Here is a 22868-nt window from a genome sequence, read left to right on the forward strand (position 1 = left end):
CTCTCTCTCTCTCTCTCTCTAAGTAGGCATCACCCATTTTTAGCACTTAATTTCTTTTTTTTTTTTTTCCTTTCAATCTGCTACACATTTTCTCACTTTAGTGCTTTATTCCCTCATATTTTCCTTGTTCATTACCGCAGTTTTTTTTTTTCCAAGTTAAAGCATGCTATTTTCTTTCCTCACCTTCCTTTAAGTATGATGTCATTCTCCGAGTAACTTCAGGCACCTACTAATATTAGATTACATTCTCTTCCTGATGTCACTTGTTCACTCCGGCTTATGTCTTTCAATGTTTTCTTTTTTTCACTTCTTTCTGTTATTTTCTGGCTTTTTTTTCTTTTTTGTGTGGTGCTATGACTGTCAATGTGTGTGTGTGTGTGTGTGTGTGTGTGTGTGTGTGTGTGTGTGCGTGTGTGTGTCAGCATGTATATACATTTACTTATCTATACGTTTGAAGCTTTTTTTTCATTCAACAAACTGCCAGCAACACACTCAGTCCCTGTGCTTCCCTGAGCAGTAAAGGGCGGACGTTGTCATCTCCCGGCGTTACTCCTTCGAGACGCACAGTACAATATGTAAGTTCGTGTAGCGTCTTCATATTGACCGAAGAGATGAAGAATGTATGTCAGTACGTATATCAGTATATCTTTGACCTTCTGTCTGTCTTGTGTGGGTGGGTGCGTGATTGGATGGGAGTCTCTGTCCCCAGCTTATGTGCAATTTTGTGTATTGTAATGTAACTGTTTGTCGGTCCGTTTGTCTATTATTTCACACACAAACACACACACACACACACACACACACAATATCTCAACATTTGCTTTTTCCAAATGTCGCAAGAAAGAAAAAAGAAAGAGGAAGAATAATGTGCACGATATATACGCATGTGTATTGTGTTGCAAGACATCCAATCTCTCTCTCTCTCTCTCTCTCTCTCTCTCTCTCTCTCTCTCTCTCTCTCTCTCTCTCTCTCTCTCTCTCTCTCTCTCTCTCTCTCTCTCTCTCTCCATGGTTTCAACACAATTCCGGTGATCCACACAACAATATACAAAATTCATAACATTTATGTATTTTTCATTTCTAGTAAGGTAATTCATAGAGTAGCAGGAGAATTGTGTGTATTTTTGGCGACAGGAAAGTGTGTGTGTGTGTGTGTGTGTGTGTGTGTGTGTGTGTGTGTGTGTGTGTGTGTGTGTGTGTGTGTGTGTGTGTGTGTGTGTGTGTGTGTGTGTCTATGTGTGTGTGGGCGCCTCTGTCTGCAATGTGATTCACAGATAGGAGGAATCATTTTTTATATGTGTCTTTTTTGTTTTATAATGTTTTGCTTTCCTTTGTTTCTCTAGGTTTATACGTAAAATCTTTCTATTTTATCCATTGCCCGTATGTAAGTTACCAAACATGAACATACAAATATTTTCGTTATCCGAAATTCAGTCTGTCTGCCGCAAAGTTTCTGATATTTGTCTATTTGTAATGATTCTATATATGAATGTTTGTTTACTATTTCATTTGGCATATGCACCCATCAGTCAGTGTGTCTCTGTGTCTTTGTCTGTCCTGCTTTCTGAATGTCTGATGTGCTGGCTGACTCTCTAATGTCATTTCCTTCTAACATAGTACATACCTTTATTTATCTTAGTTTGTTTACCATGATTTACAGTTGCATTTCTATATGTTCTGTCCATGAATATACAGCTAATTTCTCTCTTTATCTGATTCATCGCTTACACTTCCACTTTCTTCTTATTTCTTTATGTATATTGCTCTTCAACCATCCTGTGTTTCTTCACTTACCTACCCATTCGTCGATGTTTTATCTGTATATCTCTCCCTATCTAATACTTCCACCTTCTTATCAATCAACGGGGATTTATCAACATATTTTCCCACCTATGTACTATTATCCCTGTCTATCTGTCTGTCTGTCTGTTTATCTAATCTATTTTCTACTTACTGAACTGTCTATCTACCCATCTATATATATTTATATCTACTTATATACCTATTCATTTATTCATGTATCTGTCAATCTATCTATCCATCCATCTGTCCATCTATACGAGTATATCAATCTATTTATCAGCCAGTCGATCTATTTAACCATTTACCCATCCAGCCATCTATCTGTAAATCTACCTGTTCAACCAGATACCTATTCATTAATCAATTCGTCAGACCAATAACACATTTCTCTATCTGCGCCTGAACATACTCACCGACCCATCTCCCCGCTCACCGCCACTGTACCGAGATAATGCACCCTCAATACACTCCTATACTCGGCGGCGGCTAGGCAACGCTATTTCGACATGTTCCACTAAGCATCCCTGCTTATAAGGGGAGACAAGGCCCTGCTAATGCTACGGGACTGGAGGAGGAGGGGGAGGAAGAGGAGGGGCATCTGTTGCAAGCATTATGTCGGCGAAAGGAAGGATGGAACGTAAGGGAGAGAGGATGAAGGATGGTGGAGCAAGGGAAGAGAAGAGAGGAATTCTTGAAAATGGGAGAAGTTGAGAGTGAAGTGTGGTGGTAGTGGTGGTAGTAGTAGTAGTAGTAGTAGTAGTAGTAGTAGTAGTAGTAGTAGTAGTAGTAGTAGTAGTACTGGTGGTGGTTGTGGTGGTATAGTTCGAAATTTTTCTGTTCCTCCTTCTTAGGGTGAATTGTAGATTTTTTTCACTCTACTAAAAATTGATCTTTTTTTTTTTGTCTTTTGCACAAAATAGAAAAAAAATCAACATTTCCGAAAAGACGGTATTCAAAAGGAAGTAAGCTTCTTCACTTGTCTTATTCATTATGACGTAACATTCTGAGGTAATTTGTGCGTCCAAAGGCACAGACAAAGGGGTGTTTGAAGTGGATGTTTTTATTAATGCTGTTATTACCCTCCTCCACCTCCTCCTCCTCCTTTTTTTGCATAGGAATAATAATAGAATCTCACTTCATCCTTTCCAATCAAAACGCAGCCAGTTTTTTCCCACACAGCGCGATGGTTTTCCCACGCCAGCACAAGCACGAGGGCGTGTCGGTTTGGCAGTCATACACTGCTTTAGCTTACTTTACTAAAGGGTAGTTAATCTAAATTAATTCCAAAGCGATATGTAAAGACCTGAGGGAGTGTTTGTTTTGGTTATCCTATGTAATCACATGTTGTAATCCTCATTTTCTTCGTCCGCATTATCCTGTTATTGATCAACTTTGTGATTTTAAGTACTAGAGGTCAAAGTTGCAGGCGATAACCTGTGAATCCAGCCCTAAAGGGAAAGGTACACAAACACAGTGACCGAAGCTGTGGCCTGATTGACTGCCGCCTCCCTGGAAAGCACAACGCAACGATTCTGCACCACCCCTCAACAACCAAACTGTGCCTTCACCTGCGCTACGCACACACCACATCACACAACTATCATGCAGTTACACTCTCCCTCACAAACAAAAGTAGACAGACCACAACTCTTTCCCTCACTATTCTCTCAAGTTCTATGTGGTTTTTCTATACCACGTGGTATCAATTCCTGTATCTTGTCAGCTTCTGCTGGAGAGATTGGTGGGGAGGAACCTTCTGTACTATCCTGTATCTCCCAATAATAGTTAATGTAGAATAATTATCCAAACAGCCTCGTCAGTAACTCAAGGTTTGGTCTTCCGTTGCATTCCTTTGTATTCCTTTGTGTTCTTTCCTCCTCCTCCTCCTCCTCCTCCTGCCTGCTGCTGGATGTGATGGCTCATGAATAACATGTGAATATGTTCTTAAACCACTCAGTGAAATCATAATTCGAGCTGAGAGAGAGAGAGAGAGAGAGAGAGAGAGAGAGAGAGAGAGAGAGAGAGAGAGAGAGAGAGAGAGAGAGAGAGAGAGAGAGAGAGAGAGAGAGAGAGAGAGAGAGAGAGAGAGAGAGAGAGAGAGAGAGAGAGATTCATGGCAAAAAGTAAATTCTTTCATACAAATGCACCACATTAAGCGCCTCCAGCGTAAGACTGTATAATTATCAGGCAGGAAGCGCGGCAGTAAACACGTCAAGTCTATGGAGAAGGCAGGGCGTGTTTCACTTGCTGGTCTTGCCTCTCACTTTTTTAATATACGTTTTCTTTTTTTGCTTTTCTCTTTTTTTCCTTGCATGGATTGACAAGGTGTGGAATAATAGTAAGAAAATACAAATTATACAAAAACTGAATTGGTGTCACTCCAGATAATAATCCTGCTCTTTACTACAACAACAACGACAACAACAACAAAAACAACAACAACAACAACTAATACTTCTACTACTACTACTACTGCTAGTAGTATTAGTAGCAGTAGTAGTAGTAGTAGTAGTAGTAGTAGTAGTAGTAGTAGTAGTAGTAGTAGTAGTAGTAGTAGTAGTACTACTACTACTACTACTACTACTACTATGTATCTGCTAACAAATTAAAGGTAAATGTTACAAAAACAAATTATATATTATTTCAAAATCGATCTGTGGAACATAGAATGAGGACAGTTTATATGGAAGGATGTGAATTGAAAAGGGTTTCATGTACAAAATTTTTAGGGGTTTTAATTGATGAGAATTTAAACTGGAAAAACCATATACAATCACTCTGTTTGAAATTGTCAAAAATTTGTGGGGTATTGTACAAAATTCGTCGTAACCTAACAATTGATGCCTTGAAAAATCTATATTACTCACTATGTTATCCTCATTTTATATATTGTTTATCATTATGGGGTTGTACATGGCCTTCAGTTGTAAAAGAAATTATTGTAATGCAGAAAAAGATTTTAAGAACCATTACATTCAAAAGAAAACATGATTCCACACAGTTTTTGTTCACTGAATTGAAATTACTGAAATTTGATTACCTATTGCAATACTTTTGTCTTTTATCTGTTTATAATGACTTAAATGAAATTAGGAGTACCAGGAAATTGTTTAGATATATTCATCATAGCCAAGGAACTAGAGGAAATAATATCAACTTGATTTGTCCACAACACAGAACAACATTGTATAAATTTTCAATACATTGCTTTGGACCTACGTGTTGGAACACTTTACCTGATGATTTGAAGACTATAACTAATTTCAATATATTCAAAAGTAAACTTAAAAAACATTTTCATAAATTGCAAAGTCTATCAATTAATGCACAATAATGTCAAATGCAGTTCTTTTTTTTTTTATGGAAAGGTGTGATTATTAATGTCATGATTGTCTGTAGGATGTAAGTTTTTGTCTTAAATTGTTTGTAATATAATTATTAATCTTAATTTATTACCTATTGCCGTCATGGAAACATGTATTACTGTAATTAATCTATGTCATGTCTGCTTAAGAGCTTAGCTCAGCAGACTAATGCCTCAACAATACCTGTACATAACTGTTCATTGTATATACTGGTGATATGGCAATAAACTAAACTAAACTAAACTAAACTATTACTACAAGTAGTAGTAGTAGTAGTAGTAGTAGTAGTAGTAGTAGTAGTAGTAGTAGTAGTAGTAGTAGTACTACTACTACTACTACTACTACTACTACTACTACTACTACTATTGCTACTACTACTGTTATTAACATTCACCTATTAAGACTCAGGAAAGATTTGTCTTTCTCCAACCCTCTGTGCTTCTTAAAAACATGGAGCTGCATTTGGAAATAAAAATTCAAATACCTGAACACAAAAATCATTTAGATGCAAAAGATATTGGACGGTTCAACTTGAGTAAACTGGAGTAAACAATGCAATACATGTTTAATTTAGAGTCAGTATAAAATGGTATTCTTACATTTCCATATAGCCATTATTTATACTCACGCTTATCTTCTTGGCGAATGGCAAACAGAGGAAGAAAAAAAAATCTTTTCAGTTGCCGCTTCCACACATACAGACAACAAAAAAAAAAAAAAGATAAAAAATTAAAAGTCAATAAAAACACTGAATATGTTTCTGGAAGTGCCTCAATACTCTTAAAACAACTAGTCACAGGAAGGGGAAAAAACAGAAACAGGCAGAGAATTCCAGAGTTTACCAATGAAAGGGATGAAAGAATGAAAATATTGCTTGACTCCTGGACTATTGAAAGGGAACTTAAAGACTTCTATCACGTCCCCTCTTAACCTACGTCTCTCTAAAGAATGTAAATTTAATGACTTCAATCTCGCCTCGTAAGGAATACTCCTCATCCCCTGTATCCTTTCTGTCATTCTCCTCTGTACTGATTCTAATACACCTATATCTTTCCTGTAATGTGGAGACCAGAATTGCACAACGTAGTCTAGATGAGGTCTGACCAGCGCCAAGAATATCATTAATATTACTTCCGGCCTTCTACTTTTAACACTCCTAAAAATTAATCCTAGTACCCTATTTATCCTGTTTCTAGCCTCTATGCATTGTTTTCCTAGACGGAGTTCACAGCTAACTATAACTCCTAAATCTTTCTCGTACCCTGTAACTACCAGAGATTGTTCGTTTAATGTGTACCTACTGTGTGGGTTTCCTCTACCTACGCTAAGTACTTTACATTTATTGATATTAAATTGCATTTGCCATATGTCCGTCCATTCATTCATCCTAAATCTGCCTGCAAGGCGAAGGCACCCGTTTCTGATCTAATTAATCTATCTTTGTGTCATCCGCAAATTTACAAACATCACTACTAATTCCACTAACCAAGGCATTGATATATATTAGAAATAACAATGTCCCTAATACTGATCCCTATGGCACCCCACTGATTACAAGATATCACTCGGATTTCGAGCCGTTTATTACAATTCTTTCTCGCCTGTCGCTAAGCCATGACCCTATCCAGCCTAACACCTTCCCATCTATCCCGTGTGCCCTAACCTTTCTCAGGAGCCTTTCATGGGGTACCTTGTCAAATGCTTTACTAAAGTCCAGATACAAGATATCATAACTATCACCATTATCTACTGCCTCGTACTCTTTACTGTAAAAACTTAACAATTTTGTCATGCAAGACTTCCCCTTCGTGAAGCCATGCTGTGATTGATTTATCAAGTTATGTTTGTCTAAATGTTCCCTAATGTTCCTCGCTCTTATTAACTCTAATATTTTACCTATAACTGAATTTAAGCTGACAGATCTATAGTTAGACGCTAAAGTTTTATCTCCTTTCTTAAAGATGGGTACTACATTAGCCTGCTTCCACATTACTGGTACCTCACCTGACTCAAGTGATTTCCTAAAGACAGAGACTAACAGCTCACTAATAACCTCTTTGCATTCCTTAAGTACTCTGAGATATATTTCATCTGGTCCTGGTGTCTTGAACTTTTTTTAGCCTATCTATCTCCTGTTCCACTATCTCTCTACTTATGGAAATATGTCAGCTTCTCATTCTCATCTGCTCTAAACATCTGTTCACTATCTGGCATATCCTGCATGTTTTCCTGGGTGAAGACAGATGAAAAATACTCATTCAGAATTTTACTAATCTCCTTCCCAGAACTAACCAGTTCCCCATCTGCTGCCTTTAATGGAGCTATAGTATCCTTATTCTTCGTCCTCTATTCCTGATAAAATCCCTTGGGGTCCGTCTTCACATGGCTGGCTACACTTAATTCATAATTGCCCTTAGCTTTCCTCGTTAACTTCATGACTGTTCTAACTAATTCATTATATTGTGACCTTAAAACTTCTTCACCTGCCCTTAATGTCTTATATATACTTCTCTTCCACCCTACATAATGTTTTAATCTAGCAGTCATCCATTTAGGATAATTTTTCTGTGATCTTATTGCCCTATACGGGATATATGCTAACTGACCTGTATGAACTTTATCTACGAAATATTTATACAATTCATCTACATTTACTTCACCTAATTCCCTCATCTCGGCCCCTACCATCCTCTCTACTCGCTCATCTACTCGCCTCGACCTCACCTCTCTCATTTCAGCATGACCTCACATTCCACCATACTCACACCCATATACCCCTCCCTCTCTCCTCCGCCCCTTCGGAACACATCTTACCTCCTATTGTCCTACACCCTCACACCTCACCTCGCCTCTCACATCTTGCCTTATCTCTCTCAACTCCGTCCCGGACCTGACCTCACCCTGCATCCGTTGCCAGTCAACTCCTTGGAGGTACCTTTTTAATTCCTCAAATTCTGCTCTCCTAAAGTCAAGTATTTTACTAGTGTTTTTGCTTCTAAAAGTTTCTTCCCATTTTAAATTGTACCTAATTTCCCTATGGTCAATGTTACCTAGCTGTCCTTCAACCTCTACCTACGTGACTGCTTCCTCCCTGTTAGTAAGAATTAAATCTAGAATATTATTCCCCCTTGTGGGTTCTACGACTACCTGTTTTAAAAAATTATCCTGAATTACCTTATAAAATTCTGCTTCCTTCTTACCCACCATCAGACTCCAGTCGATATTCCTAAAATTAAAATCTCCTACCACACATACCTGACTGTACCTGCCTGCTCTATTTATTTCCTGCCACAGTGAGGTGTTAATTTCCTTTGTACTGGTCGGTGATCTGTACACTACTCCCACTACTGTACATTGCTGTACTACTACTGCTTTCCTATCTGTTTTAAATCTACTGTTAATACAACACTGTAATGTGTCCCTAACGTATAACGCGACGCCTCCTCCTCTCCTGTTTTCCCTATCTTTATAGAACAATGTATAACCATCTATCTTGACCTCTGGATTAAATACTTTTCCTCACATATCTAACCAAGTTTCAGTTAAAGCAATGATATCAAATTTCTCTACACACACTATTCTTCTAAGCAAGTCTATTTTATTCAAAATACTGCTACATTTTGTGTGGTAAATACTTCAGCTATTTCTCACCTTCCCTGAGCTAGCTACCTTTCTAGATTTAACTAATTTCTCCTATGTTTACTCCTCACAACACCTTCTTCACACAACCCTTTCCCGTATATGAAGTGAGTTATGGCAAATAATTGGCACATTTTGTGCGCTCGAGCTCGATCTGTAGTGATGAGGCGATAGTTGTGCGAGTTGCGAGGCAGAAACCTTCGCCCACATGCCGATAAATCGAAATATGCAAAATACAGCAAAAAAAGGTGAGTCTGACGAAGAAATTAAATAAAATAACAAAGATACGCCTTCAAAAGTTACCAAGAAGTGTTTCCGAAAATGAAATCGAAACTTTTATATACGATGGACATCAAAAGGTGCTCCTGGCCAAATCATCGTTGTGCCCTCCAGGGCCAGGCGGGAGCGGTGGGGTGTACAGATGTGCGGTAACAAAAATAGAGCCCCCTCGCTCCGCTACGGGAATGATCCCTCCAAAGATATTAAATACGTTACTAAATGATTAAGAAAATCATAAATTATCTTTCATTCGCTGACAAGGAAAATAAAAACGTGAGGAAAACTAATATTTTCAGAAATCTACAACGACGAGCCTCTAAAAAAAGGGAGACAAATAGTGTGGGCCGGCTCTAGTCATCAAGGCCCACGTCACCTTGACTTTTCAAGGCGACAATCAACACACACAGAGACAAATAAGAACACTTCACAGAACTATACAAGCTTTCCTCTCTTTGATTTTACTTGAATAAAGCTGCAACAAAGGTTATAACGCTAAAAAGTTACCTTAGGTTAGGTCACAAATATCATGGTGGTAACGCTTCCCGGGAAATCAGAGTTAAAAATAATAATATCAATACCAATTGAACAAAGAAAATATAAATATCTTTTCTCCATAGAAGGAGAGTTTTTTTTTTTTTTTTTACGTGGAAACCAAATTCACACTAAAAGAAATGTGTTACAGTAATAGTTTCCAAGGACACTTTATCATAACGTGCAAAATAGTATTAATCTACATAACAGTAAAACACACAAAGGATAAATAGACATATAAACTAGAAGATCTGATATTTGTTACCTAAAAAAGACCTCAAGTGAATATTCCCATTATTGTGGAAAGTTTTTTGTAATATCATCTTTCCTTTCTTCACTCATATATATATATATATATATATATATATATATATATATATATATATATATATATATATATATATATATATATATATATATATATATATATATATATATATATATATATATATATATATATTACACACACACACACACACATATATATATATATATATATATATATATATATATATATATATATATATATATATATATATATATATATATATATATATATATATATATAAAACGAACGCAAAAATGACAGCTAATTGTTAGGTTTCAATTGAATCTCTAAGTAAATATTTATACCAAAAAGATGACACCATTATAGAAAACATATGATTTCGTATCCTTCTTTTCTCTATGCATACATTAAAATAAGCACACGAAGACTGGAATACAAAAATTATAGTTTTGAAAAAGATTCTCGGTTAATCCTCAAAGGACTTTTTCCCTGCAAGATGTTGCAATGAACATTATAGACTAAATTTACATTCTGTCTTCTTTCACATATATACCCTAGGAAGGCAGAAAAATGGGAGACAAAAACAACGCATTGGAAAAAGGTTTAAACTAATCCTTCAATGGATAACACTACTGACACGATACCATGGAAGCACATCCTTTCTTTCCTTCACAGATTCGTGGGAAGCTGACAGGAGAAAGGCAGGCAACAGGTTTCCGTTGAAATGAAAAAAAAAATTCCAAAATAGAGGGCACATGATGTAATGAAGCAGGTACTCACTTTCCTCCTGCATGTGTTGGGAGTGTTCACCGCGGCACCACCTGCCATTCTTTCCTGAAAATATCAAAACATCCACATAAAAAAAGTGATGCAGCTTCACTATTCTAAAAAGAGCTAAAAATGAAGCATCATAAACGGAACCACAAGAAATCATTTACTGCATGAGTTAACAACATACACATGAACTCACAAAAAAATGACCCTAAATGGATGACTGCTAGGTTAAAACATTATATAGGGCGTAAGAGAAGTATATATAAGAGATTAAGGGCAGGTGAGGAAGTTTTAAGGACACAGTATAATGAATTAGTTAGAACAGTCAGGAAGTTAACGAGGAAAGCTAAGGACAATTATGAATTAAAGGTAGCCAGCCAGGCGAAGACGGACCCCAAGGGATTTTATCAGGTATACAGGACGAAAAATAAGGATACTGTAGGTCCATTAAAGGCAGCAGATGGGGAGCTGGTTAGTTCTGGGGAGGAGATTAGTAAACTTCTGAATGATTATTTTTTAACTGTCTTCACCCAGGAAAACATGCAGGATATGCCAGATAGTGAACAGGTGTTTAGAGCAGATGAGTATGAGAAGCTGACGGATATTTCCATAACTAGGGAGATAGTGGAGCAGGAGATAGATAGGCTAAAAAAGTTCAAGTCACCAGGACCTGATGAAATATATCCCAGAGTACTGAAGGAATGTAAAAAGATTATTAGTGAGCCGTTAGTTTCTGTCTTTAGGAAATGACTGGAGTCGGGTGAGGTACCAGTAATGTGGAGGCAGGCTAATGTAGTACCCATCTTTAAGAAAGGGGATAAAACTTTAGCGTCTAATTATAGACCTGTCAGCTTAACTTCAGTTGTAGGTAAAATGTTAGAGTCAATAATAGCCAGGAACATTAGGGAACATTTAGACAAACATAACTTGATAAATCAGTCACAGCATGGCTTCACGAAGGGGAAGTCTTGCCTGACAAACTTGTTAAGTTTTTACAGTAAGGTGTACGAGGCAGTAGATAATGGTGATAGTTATGATATCTTATATCTGGACTTTAGCAAAGCATTCGACAAGGTGCCCCATCAAAGGCTCCTGAGAAAGGTTAGGGCACACGGGATAGATGGGAAGGTGTTAGGTTGGATAGGGTCATGGTAACAGGCGACAGAGAGTGCTAATAAACGGCTCGAAATCCGAGTGGGGTCATGTCATTAGTGGGGTGCCACAGGGATCAGTATTAGGGCCATTATTATTTCTAATATATATCAATGACTTGGATAGTGGAATTAGTAGCGATGTTAGTAAATTTGCGGATGACACAAAGATAGGTAGATTAATTAGGTCAGAAGCGGATGCCATCGCCTTGCAGACAGACTTAGATAGAATGAATGAATGGACGGATAGATGGCAAATGCAATTTAATATCAATAAATGCAAAGTGCTTAGCGTAGGTAGAGGAAACCCACACAATAGGTACACATTAAACACCCAAACTCTGGTAGGTACAGGGTACGAGAAAGATTTAGGAGTTATAGTTAGCTCTGAACTCCGTCTAGGGAAACAATGCATAGAAGCCAGAAACAAGGCAAATAGAGTACTAGGATTCATTTTTAGGAGTGTTAAAAGTAGAAGGCCGGAAGTAATATTAAAGTTATACTTGGCGCTGGTCAGACCTCATCTAGACTACGCTGTGCAGTTCTGGTCCCCACATTACAGGAAAGATATAGGTCTATTAGAATCAGTACAGAGGATAATGACTAAAAGGATTCAGGGGAAGGGGAGTATTCCTTACGAAGCGAGGTTGAAGCGGTTAAATTTACATTCTCTAGAGAGACGTAGGTTAAGAGGGGACCTGATAGAAGTCTTTAAGTGGTATAAGGGTTATAACAAGGGAGATGTAAGCAAAATTCTTAGGATCAGCAACCAGGGTAGAACAAGAAATAACGGGTTCAAGCTTGAAAAATTTAGGTTTAGGAAGGAGATAGGAAAAAATTGGTTCTCAAATAGAGTGGTAGATGAGTGGAAAGGACTCAGTAATCATGTAGTTAGTGCTAGGACACTAGAGAGCTTTAAGAGAAGATTAGACAAGTTTATGGATGGGGATAACAGATGGAAATAGGTAGGAGTGTTTCATACAGGGACTGCCACGTGTAAGCCTGGTCGCTTCTTGCAGCTTCCCTTATTTCTTATGTTCTTATGAACAAAAGAGGAAAGAATAAATACTGAACAAAAACACGAAATGTCATAAATAAAACGTGTCAAATTCTTCCAAGCAAGAACACATGGATACATGGAAAACAACACTGAAAACAGAACACACTTCAAACGCTGAGAATGTTAAATATGCACAACAGCTGCAACAAAAAGAAACGAACAAACACCATTACATATATAACAAGATCAAATAAGAAAATAAAAAGAAGCAAAAATAATAAATGTAAAGCTTGCCAACATTCAGCGGTGTCTAGAATATGAAGGTGGTAGTTAAGTGAGACTGAAGAGGAGGAGCACAAGTCATGCTGCGATTGATGCATGAAGGCAATCAAGGGAGAGGGTCGCACAGAGGAGGCGGGACGCAAGGCGCCTTCAGGCCAGTCACTGCTGGTGTCCCTCGCCTCCCCTTCCTGCCTCGCTGCGAGGTGAAGGGGCCACTACCACCGCTGCCTCAACACTTACACTACCTTTGCGTCTCAACACTGAAATGCTTCAATGAATGGGAATGAACGGGAAAGTAATGGTCACTTAGAATTGCTTATAACAAGTACATGTTACTAAGTGTTTTAAATCAATCTGTCTGTCTGCGTCTGTCTGTTTATCTCTGCCTCACATGTTCACTATAATGCTCTGTAAGAATGAGCATCCTGATCTCTGTTGCTTTGTTGCAGCGCATCTATTTTGTATTAATGTTGTGTGTGTGTGTGTGTGTGTGTGTGTGTGTGTGTGTGTGTGTGTGTGTGTGTGTGTGTGTGTGTGTGTGTGTGTGTGTGTGTGCGTGTGTGTGTGTGTGTGTGTGTGTGGTGTAACATTACGAGTGGAACAATATTTACGAGTATGGGTCAGTAGGTCTGTCTTCTGGTATATTTAGTAGTTTTAGGAAATCAATGACAACTCCGTATTGTGCACGAAAAATGGCATACCGTAAATACGAGGCCATGAGAGAAAAATATAGTTAGCACACTATGTTTGCATTTTCTTCGCTTACAGTAATTGTTATCACGAAAGAATATACGAGTAACGGAAGAGGCATACGTTTATATTGTGCAAACATTATGCTGTATTAATATCGCACTGACTAATTCAGATTAGATTTTTGGTTAAGTACTCACTACAGGGCACGATAAACTATTTATTAAAGTGCTTTACAAAAAAATTGTGAAAATATATTCATTGGAATGAAATATTCCAGTTTCTGCCGCTATTTAAAACTACTTTGTCCATGTCTGTGCCTGCCCGCACATCCATCTGTCCCTCTGTCTATTTGTCTGTCTGTCTGTCTGCTTCCTTGCCTTCTATTTTTGCCTGCCTGCCTGTCTGCCTGCTTCTTTGCCTGCCTATCCTCTTCAAGTTAGCCTGACTATTTCCCTGTCATCCTGTCTGTCTGCCTGCTTTCTTTATTTCTTTTTTGTATGTCCATCCACCTCTTTCCCCGCCCGTTAGTCTGTCTGGCTCCTTGCTTGCTTGCTTGCTTGCTTGCTTGCTTGCTTGCTTGCTTGCTTGCCTCCCTGCCTGTCTGTTTGACCGTCTGCCTTCCTGCCTACCTGTCCCTCTCTCTCTCTCTCTCTCTCTCTCTCTCTCTCTCTCTCTCTCTCTCTCTCTCTCTCTCTCTCTCTCTCTCTCTCTGATGATTACCTAAACAAGTCAAAACATTATTTAAACCACTACTACGAAATACCAAGGTACTTGAAGGCTTGTCTGTAAGTGGTATCAGTGTGAACATGTTACATCACGCTCCTATACAATCATGATTTACGCAGCACACCCTCCATAGTAGGTTGGCAGGCACTTCCCACACGTTAAGGAGTCCTTCTTCATTTCGCTCTCTAATTTAAACTTCTTTATACAAATGAAATTAAATTTCGGGATTTAAATGGTCACTTTCTTTCTTATCACATAAACAAAAATGTGCTGGACAAATATAACGAAAATATTTATATTAAAAAAAAAAAACAATAATAATATTCGAGCCACACTCCACAGTAACGAAAGCTTTCATAGATATAGGAAAATATTGCAAAAATCGCACTGAAATATTATTTATCGCCGTACAACTACCATACCGAATTCCCGGGAGCAGACTCATGCAGGATAGAAAAAGATGAAACACCAATAAATACTGGTAGAGAGTCATGAGAACATGCCAATTCATCAACGAACTCCCGAGAGAGAGAGAGAGAGAGAGAGAGAGAGAGAGAGAGAGAGAGAGAGAGAGAGAGAGAGAGAGAGAAATATATATATATATATATATATATATATATATATATATATATATATATATATATATATATATATATATATATATATATATATATATATATATATATATATATATATATATATATATATATATATATATATATATATATATATATATATATATATATATATATATATATATATATATAGCAGAGAGAAGGAAGGATAAAATGAAAAACAGGAATATAAGGGTGACGGAAGGCAGGCAGGCAGGCACTCAGGAAGGAAGGAAGGAAGGAAGGAAGGAAGGAAGGAAGGAAGGAAGGAAGGAAAAAGACAAAAACAAGTATCAATATAATAAACATAATAAATAATAATAAATAATAAACAAAAATAATGACAGGGAGATACATTACATTGCACGTGTATCTAAGAGTGAACATTACTCACGGCTCACCAGCACTCCCCGGCACACAGCTAATCCTGGCGCTAGTGAGGGTCTGAGGAGGAAAGACGCTTACTTTCCCTTGGCTTACAAACGAAAGCGTGCTCTACCGTACCTCCCATCAGGAAGCCACGCTAATTGGGTATTAAAAGATGGAGTGTGCTTTTCAGTATTTCTATTTCAGGAACACCGCCACTAGAACAACTAATTGCTTACTGTCCAAGGCAGGTACAGAGAGAGAGAGAGAGAGAGAGAGAGAGAGAGAGAGAGAGAGAGAGAGAGAGAGAGAGAGAGAGAGAGAGAGAGAGAGAGAGAGAGAGAGAGAGAGAGAGAGAGAGAGAGAGAGATTTCCACGGCAAAGTAGAGATAACGAGGAGATAACGACTGCACTTTCTATAAATACCTAAACCTGCAATTCATTACGTGTATCAGAATGTCTTCTTGCAAAGGAAACTACTCCCAGCCTCCCACTCTCTCCTGTTCTGGCACCTGATCCCCGCTGACGCCAGGCATGTTGTGCGTTACCCAACTAATTATTAGCAGTGCTCTCTCTCTCTCTCTCTCTCTCTCTCTCTCTCTCTCTCTCTCTCTCTCTCTCTCTCTCTCTCTCTCTCTTATATATGATCTCCCATGAAGGCACTGAAAGCTCACACACTGCCCAAGTATCCATATCCACGTGTGATCGTGACATGTCAGTACTCGAGGTATTCACTAAATCTTGGGGAGTCTGAAAGTAGATGACACTGGAGCTCTGACCAGGAATCTTGGATATCGTCTTTGAGTGCGTGATGCAGCTGGCAACAGGATGATGAGATAAAATCATTATGTGTATAAACTATAGGCTTTAGCATTCTGCAATACCGTTGAATATATATATATATATATATATATATATATATATATATATATATATATATATATATATATATATATATATATATATATATATATATATATATATATAATTACCAGCAGTTTATTTATCACATTACTATAAATGCGCATGTAAATTCAAAAAAAAATTAAACATTTGCAATACCCAGAGTCGTGGGTGTTGTGCACGTTTTAATGTTTGTAATATGTAATATTTATATTAGCAGAGAAATTTCCATTTCCTATCATAAAAAAAAAAAAAATGCATGTACACAAAAGTGTAACAGAAAAATAGTGCGAAATGTGCTCTAAATTTCAAGAGTATTCTTGGATAACATTGTTTTGAAGTTATGTATTACCGCCATACACTATAAAGGAATTGAATATAAGTTGAAATAAAGTAAATGATCCTAATTGTAATTGCAAACTCGTGAAACGCGTTGCTATTCAAAATTTATATATCACAAAGTTATCAACTACTATTACCTATATATATATATATATATATATATATATATATATATATATAGTCTTTTTACTCTGACAGGCGATGCTACTGTTACGACGACGACGATGAGAACGAGGACGACGACGATTAGAGGCACAGCACGAACGATGGCAAAAACAGCAGTGGTGACTTTTGTAAAGTTTAGCACCAGCAGCAGCAGCAGCAGCAGCAGCAGCAGCAGCAGCAACAGCAGCAGCAGCCGCAGCAGCACCAGCAGCAGCAGCAGCACCAGCAGTAGCACCGGCAGCAGCAACAGCAGCAGCAGCAGCAGTAACAGCAGCAGCAACAACAACATTAGCAACAGCAACAACGGCTGCGGCAGCGGCAGCAGCAGCAGCAGCAGCAGCAGCAGCAGCAGCAGCAGCAGTAGTAGTAGTAGTAGTAGTAGTAGTAGTAGTAGTAGTAGTAGTAGTAGTAGTAGTAGTAGTAGCAGCAGCAGCAGCAGCAGAAGCAGTTGTTCTGGTAGTTATTGTTGAAGGAAGTAAAAGCAGCAATACCAACAAGAGCAGCAAGATCAGCGAGAGCAACAGCAGCAGCAGCACCAGCTTCAGCAGCACCACCAGCAGCAGCAGCAGCAACAGCAGCATATTAAGTGTAATAATCTCCAACAGATAAAACACGCGGTGAGAAGTAACACGAGGCATCCTGGACAAACACCTGTCCACCTCGGCCCTGCAGGAGCACCTCACCGGCCAGTGTTCTTTCAGTGTTAATTCACATCTCAGTCCTTTATGTATTGTTGTGCCGGCGAGGCAAGACGCCTTGAGGAGCGCCACGCGCCAGACATTCCTTCCCGGGCTAGTTTTCAACCTACGTCTGTCTTCATTTGTTAAATATAAATGTGTAGCAAGAAAAACAATTACCGTCTTTCCTTCGGTATTTAAAACTATTAATGTCTTTATACATTTGGCATCCTTTAATCCATGCTTCCATTTTTGGCATTATTTTGGTTTCCTGCTGTAGTTTGTACGTTCATTATAAGAGTGAAATATACTCTCAAGTGTGAAAAATTGCGATATCTCTAAACACAGCCTATCACAGGTCAAACTTAGCCTGGTGCCACAGAAAGTTTGATAAAACTAGCAAATAATAATTTTTCTTTACTATTCAATGTTTTCTGGAAACAAAGGCAATTCCTGGAGTATGAGGAATCCCTGTTCTCTTTCTTCGTCCCGGTGGAGGAAACACAAAGACGCTCACTCTCATTCTAGATTTACACCTTCACCACCACCACCACCACCATAAATAAAATAAAAAAATACACATAAATCTCTTGAACACGTGATGCCAGACCTTTAGAAGATTAGATATATTTCTGGATAGTTGGGATGAGTGGACACAGGTTTGCAAGTCTTATACAAGAACTGCCGCCTTTGGACGGAGTAATAAGACAGTCTTCTGCGGAAGAAAAAAGGAGGAGGAATAGGAGGAAGAATACAGCAACATTCTCGCATGCACAGTTGAAGTTGAAGTGTGGATGTCTGAAGCAGCAGCCTTGCCTGGCACTTTCACAATCAGTCCCCTGTTAGCGTACTTTCCTTTCATGAACCCCTGGAACTTTTTTCCCTCTCATCTCAAGGCGTCGCTAAACACAGCCCATCACAGGTCGAACTTAGCCTGGTGCCACAGAAAGTTTGACCAGTCGTAGTTTACATATATATGTTTCTTCCTCTGATGGCGGTGACGCTGCTGTTTCTTCCTCCGATAACAGTGGTGGTAATTCTTTTTCTTTGCTTCTTTTTCTTGTTTTCTTCCTCTGATGGCGGTAATACTGCTGCTGCTGCTTCTTCTTCCTCTGATGGCGTTGCTTCCTGTTCTTGTTCTTCTAACACATTTTGGTGGTTTGAATTGGTTGGTGATAGGGTATTCAGAGTGGGGATAGTAGGAGTACTGCACACTCACCTACCTTGCTCCCCAGTCATAATGCAAGTCAGGTTGGTGGAAGACTGGGAAGGGTAGGGAGGTGCTGCACACTCACCTCCCATGCTCCCCAGGTTACATTTGTAACATCAGTCAGGTTGGTTGTTTTTGGAGTTGCCGGGATCAGTCAGTCAGGCCCCGTCAGTCAAGGGTAGTGCTACGCACTCACCTTGCCAAGATCAGAGGGGTGGTGGTGGTGGTGTTCACTAGGTAACGGTGCACACAGGAATTATAAATGTTACTAATAATGATAATACTGATTATGGATGACAAACTAAACTGATGAATAAACATCGAAAAATTAATTTTAATAAAGCACATTTTGCATAGTGCTTTATAAGAAGCGCTGCGCACATGGACTTTAGAGATGCGATGTACCTTAAACTTAAAATGAAGCCCTAAGGCAGAGTGAGTGGTGGGTGGAACTGAAGGCAGTACACTCAGGGTTCCCAGATTACTGAAGCAGAAAAAGGCCAAAGCCAACAAAAAAAATAAGACAAAACGGCCAAACGCACTACAAAAAGACCCAAAAACAGGCAGTAAAAAAACCCAAAGTTTATATTATTCCACTTCAGAATTTACCAAATATTACACGATGTGTACTGAGCACTGGGCTATAGCGGACTACTGGAGTGGCGATCTGTGTATACAAGTGCCACGTACTTCGTCAGTCCTTCGCCTGGGCCAAAAAACGGAAACGAATTCAGAGAATTCAATTCCAGTGTGAGAATACCGACAGTGGAAGAGAGTTACTTGTAACGGTATGTGCTAGGCAACTAGGCCTAAGGCCATACAGCTCCCGACGCCTCATCTGAAACCTGACCCCAATGCAATGTACACTAACTGAGATTGGTGGGTTCAGGAGTGAATGCAAAAATACTAACAACACATTATGAAAACGTTCTTGGCACAAAGAAGTGGCCGTGTTCATGACGTGTACCATATACCTACGTCCCTACTTCATAACCATGGGGAAGGACTTTCGCTCTGCAGGCATTATGTTATTGTAGCAGCAATGTCATAACAAGCTAATCGTTATTATTCCACACACTTGACCTTTGCTGAATATCATTTAAGTATTTTTTTCCTCATATAAAATTAATCAATGAGTGCACGCTGGCCACACTAAATGAACTGGCGCGCGGGCCTACAGTTCAATCACACTGCTCTACACATTTTTCTTTCCCACTCGACATAAATATAAACAACCAGAACGATCGCTTTTGGGAGATGGAAAACGAGTTTACCAATGACTCATCATAACAAAATATACGGTACTACCATAGACAGCACCCTATCAACGTACTCCTGGCTTGTTCATGAACACAGGTAGCTGTTGATAGGAAGCCTTAAATTACATCAGCCGCTTGAAAAAAAAAAAAAAGAAACACGCCAGAGTTCAGCCGTGGACTCGCGCGTCATCAGCATCATCACCCAGTTGATTTGTCCAATTTTCCCTTATTGTTATTCAATAGCAATAAGAGAAAATGGGAAAAACTGTAAGGATAACCATGGTAACAAAAGGAAAATAAAGGAAAACATACGTGCACTCGACAACTTGAAAAAAAAAAGTTTTGTCTTAGGTGGCGGTGAACAAACTTATCATATTAAATAAACTTGTTATGGCCAAATGGAGCATATATAAGCAACATATTAAAAAAAATAATAATAATTATAATAATGTAATTCATGGCAAACTAGATATCCTTAGACCAAATGCATGAAAAAAGCCAAAAATTATGTTTTGGCCTAAAAAAGGCGAATCTGGCTGTCCTGATCTCCGACAACGTGACGTCATGCGCGGAAAATTGAAAAAAAAAAAAAAGTGTAACAAAAGTGGGCTTGCTGGGTTCTCTATACTGTGCCTGGCGCTTTCAAGAGAGGCATCAGTCAATCAGGCTCCGGCTACCATGCGACTCCTATAAGAGTGCACTTCTCGTAAAGGAGCGCCGCACTCCTGCAGCAGTGACCCCTGGTACCTCAAATCCCTATGACAGTCACTGATTGGGTCCTTGAGTTTTCAATGCCCCTCACAGCTAATTGTTCATCATGTGATGAGAGAAGGAGGAGGAGGAGGAGGAGGAGGAGGAGGAGGAGGAGGAGGAGGAGGAGGAGGAGGAGGAGGAGGAGGAGGAGGAGGAGGAGGAGAAGAATAAAAACAAAGCCCAAACAGCAAAAGTTCCTGAGGTCTTTACTGGGCTGTTTGGGTAACTACTCTACGCTAACTAGTGGAAGAGACAAACAGGATAGCACAGAAAGAGGAACCAAACGAATACAAAAGAAGTCCAAACAGTAACAGACCAAGAGGTCCTTGTAAGTCTGTTTGGGTAACTATTCTACTCTATTAGTGGTAGAGAAAGGATAGCACAGAAGAAGGGTCCTTCCATCCCCCACCCCCAATCCCTCCAGGCAAGGGTCACATGAAAAATGGTACCATGTTGTACAGAAAAAACAACATGGAGTGTGAGAGGAAACTAAAGAAAGACAGGAGGACTACTTCGACCACATACAATCTACATACCAGCACGAACAGTACGGAGTGAACGTGTTCGTTATTCAGACATGAACAATGACAACCGGGAATTAGTGTCTACATACTTGTCAAGACAGGTTTTCAATGACTGAACAGTGCCTGAGTTAACGACGCTTGATGGAACACAATTCAACATATTTATGACACGATTGAAGTAAAATGTTTGGCTTCATTTGTTTGAAATCGCTTACCTATTATTTGCTATTGTTTCTTGTAATATTAGACATGTTGAATCTTAGGAAGAATTCCGGTCTGATATTTGTGAAAGCCTTAAAAGTTTAGTAAAGCAATATCAGATCCCCTCTTAGCCTGCGTTTGGAGAGGGAGAATAGATCTCGTTCTTTAAGGCGTTCCTTGTAGGGTTTATTGCGAAGCCTTCGAGTAATTTTCGTTACTCTATTTCGTATTGTTTTTTTTTTATAATCTCTCAATATTCCTTTTATAACAGGATGACAAAAACTTTACATTGTATTCAAAATGAGGACGTACAAGTGAGTTGTACAAGGTGAGATTTTTTTTTTCAGATTGGAAGGTGGGTGGAATAATTCAGTAGCGGAGAGTTGCGGAGAGTAGCAGACCCAGAGGTTCCACAGGGTCTGACCAGAGAGGGGTCGAGATGGACGGAATAACTTGAAAGTAAGTGCAGTTTTAAAGCGTAATGCAGTCTATAAATCAATGATCTTATTAAAGGAGGAGCAGGATGTTTAACTGATGTTTTATGTTTGTTATGACAGGTGTGTATGATGTACGAAGATTTACTCAGTCATGGAATGTTTATAGTAAGTGATGTGTTGCAGATATCACGTGTGTTTTTGTAACTGAACATTAATGGCGCCGACTGAATATTTGTTGTGTTTGAGCATTTCATATTGTCTGTGTTTTGCACGATGACTGCGCTGATCAGTGAATATGTTCAAGAAATATAAGGTAACACTTAATAACTTTGAATGATTTGAAGATGAATGCGAGTAAGAAATTTTGAGTTGTAAGAAATGTAAATAGTAGTTATTAATCAAAATATGAAAATGTTTGTGAGTTTTCCAGTAGCCTTTATAAACCAATTCTTTGCAACATCTCGGACCACGACACGTTAATCACTACTCGCTGTTTGCGGTCTGTCAACCAATCCTCTATCCTCGCAGCGAGGTCACCTGATATGCCGTGAGCTTTTACTTCATGTAGGAGGCGCTTATGAGGAACTTTATCAAATGCTTTTTGAAAATCAAAATAAACTATATCTACTGGCCTGGTATTATCACACATATTATGTAAGTCGTGAAAAAAGTTAGGTAAATTCGTTAAACATGAACGTTTACTACTAAATCCATGTTGAGCGTCCTTTATGATACGGTTACTTTCCAGGAATTCTACTGTTCTATCCCGTACCATTGATTCCACAAGTTTATCCACTACAAGTAACGGTGTCACACAATTAATAATAATGTGTATTGTATTTATAATGCTTCGCCTAGTTAGCAATACATGTACATGTACATGTA

The 22868-nt window shown here is 38.7% G+C and overlaps 1 protein-coding gene across 2 annotated transcripts in view; it reads right to left on the reverse strand.

Moving 5' to 3' along the window:
• Positions 1-10498: 10498 nt before the first annotated feature.
• LOC135102196 (uncharacterized) overlaps positions 10499-22868 on the reverse strand; it is a 106755-nt gene continuing 94385 nt past the window's right edge. The window contains exon 4 of one of the 2 annotated variants that reach the window (XM_064007021.1): positions 10499-10740. In XM_064007021.1, coding sequence (XP_063863091.1) covers positions 10576-10740 — 165 coding nt within the window. In that variant the 3' untranslated portion in view covers positions 10499-10575. The remainder of the gene's footprint in view (positions 10741-22868) is intronic. The other variant, XR_010269585.1, reaches the window with a different exon arrangement.

Source organism: Scylla paramamosain, chromosome 7 (genome assembly GCF_035594125.1).
Source record: "Scylla paramamosain isolate STU-SP2022 chromosome 7, ASM3559412v1, whole genome shotgun sequence".
Lineage (NCBI taxonomy): Eukaryota > Metazoa > Arthropoda > Malacostraca > Decapoda > Portunidae > Scylla > Scylla paramamosain.